Source organism: Microtus ochrogaster, linkage group LG4 (assembly GCF_000317375.1).
Source record: "Microtus ochrogaster isolate Prairie Vole_2 linkage group LG4, MicOch1.0, whole genome shotgun sequence".
NCBI lineage: Eukaryota > Metazoa > Chordata > Mammalia > Rodentia > Cricetidae > Microtus > Microtus ochrogaster.
Genome location: NC_022030.1, coordinates 51,321,467 through 51,328,799, shown reverse-complemented (window position 1 = coordinate 51,328,799; position 7,333 = coordinate 51,321,467). Strand labels below are relative to the sequence as shown.

Here is a 7,333-nt window from a genome sequence, read left to right as displayed (position 1 = left end):
AGAGAGAGAGAGACAGAGAGACAGAGACAGAGAGAGAGACAGAGAGAGACAGAGACAGAGAGAGAGAGACAGAGACAGAGACAGAGAGAGAGACAGAGACAGAGAGACAGAGACAGAGAGAGAGACAGAGAGAGACAGAGACAGAGAGAGACAGAGACAGAAGAGACAGAGAGAATATACCAGAACAAGCTGTTTGTGAAAACAGGCACCATCAAAGACACAGGAGACAACCTGGGTGACTGCAGAAGCCAGAAGCACCCCTGCCTTTATATTGAACCATAGAAAATTTCCCTTGAAGGTCAAGATGTTCAACACCAAACTAAAAGCAGAGATGCTTCCCTTTGTGACTGTGTGGCTTCCATTTATATTTTGTTTGGAAAGCTGCAGACTTTTAAAAAACTACTACTTTTACTATTAATATTTTCACACACACCCCATGTCTTTCCCCATGGTTAAAAAAAAGGTAGTTATTTAAAATACAAACTTTAGTGTAAGCTAACTGTCTCCTGTGACCAGATTGGTATCTGACCCAATTGGGTTATCCAGCAACTGATGAAGACAGATGCAGAGTCCCACAGCCAAACATTAGGTGGAATTCAGGAATCCTGGAGGAGGAAGAGGAAGAGGAAGGAGTGGAGGAGCTGGGGATGGGGCGGGAGGGGGAGTGGCGGGGGTCAAGCACCATGGGAAGGCTCACACAACCTGCTAACCTGGGCTCATAGGGGCTCACAGAGATTGAATCGACAACCAAGGAGCCTGCATGAGACTGACCTAGGCACTCTGCATATATGGGACAGTGGTATAGCTTGGTCCTCCTATGGAACTCCCAAACAGCACAGCAGCAACAGGGACTGTCTCTGACTCTTTTTCTGGCTTTTGAGACCCTACTTCTCATACTGGGTCGCTTTGCCCAGCCTTAATACATGGGGAGGTGTTTAGTGAAACCTCAAACTTTGAAAACATTTGCTCAGTAGCGGCAGGATTGATATTCTACAATGTAAACAAGAAATGTTTTCCTCTTTAGAATTTAACTGTTTTCTTCAAATTGAAAGTGCAACACGTTTTTGTTTTATTTTTAGTGAGTAATAAACACAAGACAGACTGACAAGATCAAGCAACTTTTCCCATTTCTGCACCCAGGCTCACATCATGGGCGGGAAGAAACACTTGCGCATGCGCAGTATACACAATTCAGCCACCGACCCGCCCTTGTGGGCGTCACCTAATTCTCCGCCCTCCCTGAGCTGCTCAGCTCCTGGGGACCTGTGTTGTGGCTGCACTGGTCCGGCTGCCTTCCTTCCGCCCTCGATTGCCTGGTGGCTGCCATGGCTTCTGCCGTGGTGCGGCTGCTGCAGCAGGGCTCTCGCCGTCTGTTGGCTCCGGCCGCCCCCACACTGGTTTCCCCGGTTCGGGGAGTGAAGAAGGGGTTCCGTGCAGCCTTCCGCTTCCAGAAGGAGCTGGAGCGATGGCGCCTGCTGCGCTGCCCGCCGCCGCCCGTACGACGGTAGGAGTCTCAGGAGGGTTGAGTGGCCAAGGTGGCGGTGAGGACACTGGGCTGCACCTGCAGGCAGGCGGAGGGGTGGAACCTGGCTGCACGTGACCTGGGGCCGAGGAAAGGGGTCTTGCCGGAGAGTAACCACTGGGATTGGCGCAGTTTTGTGATCGCCCAGTCTCAGGCCGGAGGTTCTTTGGGCCCCTTTAAGAGGGATAGCATCATTCCACAACATTGCGAGCCAGGACAGAAAAATTCACTTCTGCGTAGAACTGAACTATGTATTCACTGTCCAGAGTAAGAGGGGGAAAGTTTAGGTTTTTGATCTAGATAATCTTTTCACTGATAAACACACACACACACACACACACACACACACAACAACAACAACAACTACAAAACCCTCCAAAACCAACCATACGCTTTTATCAAGTGCTTCGTGCTTATATATGATCCTGCATCTTGCATCTTCTGTTTGCTATGTCTTTGTGCACAAAAATTCATGTAGATCTACTTCATCCCTGTAGTTACCTGACATTTGACTTCCATTAGACAGGGAACTCTCTCTAGTTTTTGGGAACTTACTCCTGATGTGAAACTTTGATTGCTACTTAATCTTGCCCTCCAGGAGAATATCGATCCTGTTTATTCTAATTCTTGGAACTGTGTGTGTATTTAAGGTGTATATGCACACACCAGTCCCTTGTGTCTGCTAGGCAAGTGCTCTACCATTGAACTACAACAGCCTCAAGCCTCGCCCATGCTTATTAAGTTTTAACATGTATTATTGTATTGATACAATTATTATAGTATTGTTACTAGCTGAAGGAACTGGTAATTTAAGTGGACATTTCTGAAATTTAAATAAGTAGGATATAAACTAAATATACTTTTAACTTCTGTCCTGAACATATAACTATATGTTATATTTTTCATATTTAGATGGAAAGCATAATTTCATTGTTAGACCAGAAAGAAGGAATTTAGAAGCTAGAGCAATAGTCTAATCTGATGTGAACTGTCACTTTAACGTGGCAGTTAAGCCAAAAGGAAAATTAATCTTAACCGTATATGTAGAATGTAACAAAGGACTTCTAGTGTTCATCGGTATTACTTTTTTTTTGTATTTACTTGACGTTAAAAAAAAGCCCAAAACTTTTTTTTTGTCCCTTTATATAATAAGACTAGAGCACAATTGTACATGATATCATGCTATCCTTAACCATCTCTCACGGTCTCTACATTCTCAGTTCAGAGAAGCCAAACTGGGATTACCATGCGGAAATACAAGCCTTTGGGGCTCGGTTACAAGAAACCTTTTCCTTGGACCTTCTCAAAACTGCCTTTGTCAACAGCTGCTATATTAAAAGTGAAGAAGCGAAACGTCAGAAACTTGGGATAGAGAAAGAAGCCGCTCTTCTGAACCTTAGGGACAATCAAGAGCTGTCTGAACAGGGGCTGTCTTTTTCACATCAGTGCCTCGCACAGTTTCTTCAAGATGAGTTCCCAGACTTACCCTCTGAAGGCGTTGAGAGTCTAGTTAGCTTTCTTACTAGTGAGGCCGTTGTTTGTCATGTGGCTAGTAACCTGGCCGTGGAGCAGTTGACCCTCAGTGCGGAATTCCCTGTCCCTCTGTCTGTATTGCGCCGGACTTTCTTTGCGGTGATTGGAGCCCTGTTACAGAGCAGCGGACCCGAAAGGGCCGCCCTTTTCGTCAGGGTGGGTATCACCAATTGCACTTGTTCAAACACACTCGATGTGGACAGAAGGAACAATTTCTTTTTTTCATTCATTCCTTTGATTCACCTTTATAGACTTGACTGTTTCCCTCCCCCAAACTGACAAAGCCTTAAGCAATTTTCATGGTAATATTTCAGTTTGCTTCTTTTGTGGAATGGAAATATTAAATGCTGGGTAGTGAGTTCTGAAGGATTTAAGTCATTTTTGGCTTTTAGTTTTGCTTTTTGTTTGTTTTGTTTTGCTTTAAGGGGAAAGATTTATTTTAGCTCAGGCTGTAAAAAGGAATGCAGTCTGTCATGGTGGGAAGGCATGGCCATTTGGGTGTGCCCATAAGAGGTAGGTAGACACACGCTTGTCTTCTACTTTGAATTTTGATAATTTAATTCTTGAATTGTAGGGTAGGGGTCTACCTTCTGTATAATTTTGATAGGTTATTTTGCCTGACATTGTTTTCTTAGGATTTGAAATTAGAAGCTTTTAATTAAACTATGATTTTTTTTAATTAAAACTACAAATAGCAGCATCTATGATATAATTCTGGTAGAGTGTTTCCTTGTCTGGCTATGTGAGCCCATCGGGGAGAAACACAAACCAGAATTCCAAAGGCTAAAACTGAAAATGCTCTATAATCTCGACTTTGGAGCATTTCACGTTCAGGCTAGCTGCTTAGCATGGATTTGCCATTCATTCCCATTGGTTTTTATGGGACACATGGATTTGAATTCTGGTCATAATATTCTTTGTTCTCATTTAAATGTATAAATGGTCATTTTATGCGCAGGACTTTCTAATTACACAAATGACAGGGAAAGAGCTCTTTGAGATGTGGACCGTCGTAAATCCCATGGGACTCCTCATGGAGGAACTGAGGAAGAGAAACATTTCTGCTCCCGAGTCTAGACTCACCAGGCAGTCTGGAAGCACAACCGCTTTGCCTTTGTATTTTGTTGGCTTATACTGGTTAGTAGAAAATTCTTTACTTCATAACTTTGATTGGAGGCCTTAAACATAGACTTCTGGTTTTAAGTGTTATTTCCAACAGCCTTAAAATTGTTTCTCTGTCCCGGGCATGGTGGTGAGTGTCTTTAATCCTGGCCTAGCAGTCAGGAGTCAGAGGCTAGCAATCTCTGTGAGTTCAAGGCCAAACTGGTCTACAGCTAGGAGAACCAAAGCTACACAGTAAAACCCTGGAGGGTGGGAGTGGGGTCATCTCTGATTGTTTTTTTTTCTTTCTTCTATTAGAGGAAGACAAGTTATCTGTGTTTTACTAAATAGTACCTTTTAAAGATTTTATGTGTGTGAATATTGACCTGCATGTGTGTGTGCGTACCACATTCATGTGGAGACCAGAAGAATTGTCAGTTCTCCTGGAGCTGGAGTTACAGATGGTTGTTAGCGTCTGTGTTGATGCTGGGAACCAAACCTGGCTTCTCTGCAAGAGCAGTCAGTGCTCTGGACCACTGAGCCTTCCCTCCAGCTCCTGCTAAGTCACTTTTGGCCAGCTGTTTGCTGTAGAATTTCATGGGGTATAAGCTAGCCTCATATTTCCTGTATAAAAAAATAAAAGTTTGACTTCTATCTGTTGGTGCTTTTACCTTAATCTATTCTTGGCAACAACTTCAATTAGAAGTAGAATAGAACTTTCTTCTACTTCAATCAGAGTAGAAGAAAGGAACTTTGTGTCTATCAAAGTTTCAGCCATTTAGATAGAGCCTTAAAGATTTTCTAATCTAAGGAACTTGCCATGTAGACCCAGTTGGTTCAAACCCAGAGACCTGCCTGCCTTTACCTCCCAAATGCTGGCACCAAAGCTCAGCTCTAGTCTTTGAACCCCTGATCCTCTTGCTACTTTGTGCTCTGACTTGGAAAATACTGGGCTTCGTGGGTTATTATAATTCTGTGGAATGGAATGCAAGGCATAATGGCCTCATGGGCTCTGTCTTCTTGTCACTCGGGATCACTGTCTGTTTTCTTCCTAGTGATAAAAAGCTGCTTGCAGAAGGACCTGGGGAAACTGTGCTGGTTGCAGAAGAGGAAGCCGCTCGAGTGGCGCTTAGGAAGCTGTATGGATTCACAGAGAACAGACGGCCCTGGGACTACTCCAAGCCCAAAGAGAGCTGGAAAGCAGAGAAAACCAGCGTTGCCAGCTAGGCAGCAAACAGGGTGACACCATTATGTTGTAGCAAAGCAGTGAGGCAGTGCCAACAGTGCTCCAGGGTTAACAGCTCAAAATACAGGAAGGAACCTGTCCTGTCTCATATTTTTACTGTATTCCTAAAATTAAATAAGTGTTGACGGATATTTGTTTCATTTCGCTGTTTCTCTTCTATATTAGTTTATTACTATGTGTATGATTTGTACAGCTAGGTGTATTTTCTTCCCTTCCAGCTTTGAAGGATAGTCAAATAGATGTGGTTCATTGTGATGGGAATAAAAAGATATTCTTTCAGATACATTTCCTTTTCATATTGATGCAAGAAAAGGCTGAAGAAGCAGCAGTGGCTCTGAATGTCACAAGTTTGAGGGGGAAACTGCAGTATTGAGTTCCACTGTAGAGGCAAACGGGCGGGACCAGGTCTAACTGAAGGAAGAGGAGGGTCCTAAACAAGTAATTGCAGGTGGTAGTTGAGACCACACCATCTCAGGTACTGAGCTGAGCGAAAGCCCCAGGGACAGGTGGTCCTTGATGCCTACATTTGCTTGTCAGATGCCAAGTCAGTGGGGGCATTGCAGCGCTAAGTGTCCGCCTCTGGGATCCAGGTGAGCTCTTTGGACCTGAAATTAATTTGGGCCAGTTTGAGCCCCAGAAGAGTAACAGAGATCAGGGTTTTTGTTTACCCAGTTCCTTCCTTTCCTAGACATCATGACCTGACTCTCCACCAAAGGCTATAAATCCTGCTGCCTGGCCTTTTTCCTTGGTCTTGTGTATTACAGTAGTTCAGGTTATTGCTGGACTGGCTGTCTTCAGGTTCTTGGTGTTTTGGTCAATAATAAAGTAAAAGCCCATACTGATTGCAAAGTTGCAAGGAAATCTTATTTAAAGCAATAGAAAAGCTCAAAATATCTCGCAGGGAGTAGCATGCCGCGTGAGGGAAGGGTCTCAGTAGCCGTGATTATTGTCTGGAGTTTTCCCTTATGGGGTCCTATAGGAGGAGCTGAGTTCCTAAGGGACGTGTTTGGGTGTATTTTATGGAGAGGAGTGTGTGTGCATAGCACATGTAGGTAAAGGAGCTGGACTGCCAAGAACATTTTGAAGAAAGGGAGTTGTTCATAGCCTACTCAACTGAGGTCCCAGGTTGGCTGTAGCGCCTGTACTTACTATGGGACAGTTGGCCATTTGGGCAAGGGACTGGAGATTAAGGAACATGAGACATGGGTCATTCGTGAAGAGAAAATGCAGAATGCCATTTATTCAAGTATAGAGAAAACCTTCTATACCTCTCTTTTGTACAGTGGAAATGCCCCAGGCAGGTGGGAAATTACCAGGCTCAAGACGGAGCAAACAACTCCCCTATAGCTAACCACCAGGGTGGGCAGAGGGTGCACAGGAACAAACAAAATATTTTGCCAGAAACTGCAAGCTATCCTCAATATGAACCCTGGGAGGAGGGATAGACCTGTGGGCCCTACAGTTGACTTTCTTGGCTCAAGCGTGTCCAGTACGTTCTTGGGTCTGTTTTCCCTGATATGATTTCAATATGCCAGTTTGCCCTTATTGTCTTAATCCACCCCCAATAAATTATACAACAGTGAATTTCCTGTTTGCAGGAATAAAGCATTTATCATTCTATGTGTGTGGTAGTGTCAGACTGATGGTGCCATTCGTGTGTTTGCACAGGCACACAGCCATCCTCTGTCCTCAAAATGAAATAGAAAGCTGATTGTAAAATAGTCTCTCAGGACCTGGAGAGATGACTCTGCATTTCAGAGCACTTACTACACTGTTGTGGATACTGGGTTCCCAGCACCCATGGAGTTCAGAACACTTATTATACTGTTGTGGATACTGGGTTCCCAGCACCCATGAGGTGGCTCACAGCCTTCTGTAACTTGAGTTCCAGTGTATGGTGCACTCTTCTGGCCTCCACTGGCACGGCACAC

At 44.2% G+C, this 7,333-nt stretch overlaps 1 protein-coding gene across 1 annotated transcript; it reads left to right on the top strand.

Annotated features, from left to right (window-relative positions):
* Positions 1 to 1,288: 1,288 nt before the first annotated feature.
* Positions 1,289 to 6,986, top strand: Mrpl44 (mitochondrial ribosomal protein L44). Its single transcript, XM_005361539.3, has 4 exons — positions 1,289 to 1,504; positions 2,743 to 3,211; positions 4,014 to 4,192; positions 5,212 to 6,986. The coding sequence occupies exons 1-4, from the start codon at positions 1,326 to 1,328 to the stop codon at positions 5,381 to 5,383; spliced, it is 999 nt and encodes a 332-aa protein (XP_005361596.1). The 5' UTR covers positions 1,289 to 1,325; the 3' UTR covers positions 5,384 to 6,986.
* The last annotated feature ends 347 nt before the right edge of the window (positions 6,987 to 7,333 follow it).

Excerpts from the sequence above, each read along its gene's own strand:
- Mrpl44 (XM_005361539.3), top strand. The coding sequence starts at position 1,326 with ATGGCTTCTGCCGTGGTGCGGCTGCTGCAGCAGGGCTCTCGCCGTCTG. Across the intron at positions 1,505-2,742 it reads CCGCCGCCGCCCGTACGACG|TTCAGAGAAGCCAAACTGGG; the intron begins GTAGGAGTCTCA and ends CTACATTCTCAG. Across the intron at positions 4,193-5,211 it reads TATTTTGTTGGCTTATACTG|TGATAAAAAGCTGCTTGCAG; the intron begins GTTAGTAGAAAA and ends TTTTCTTCCTAG.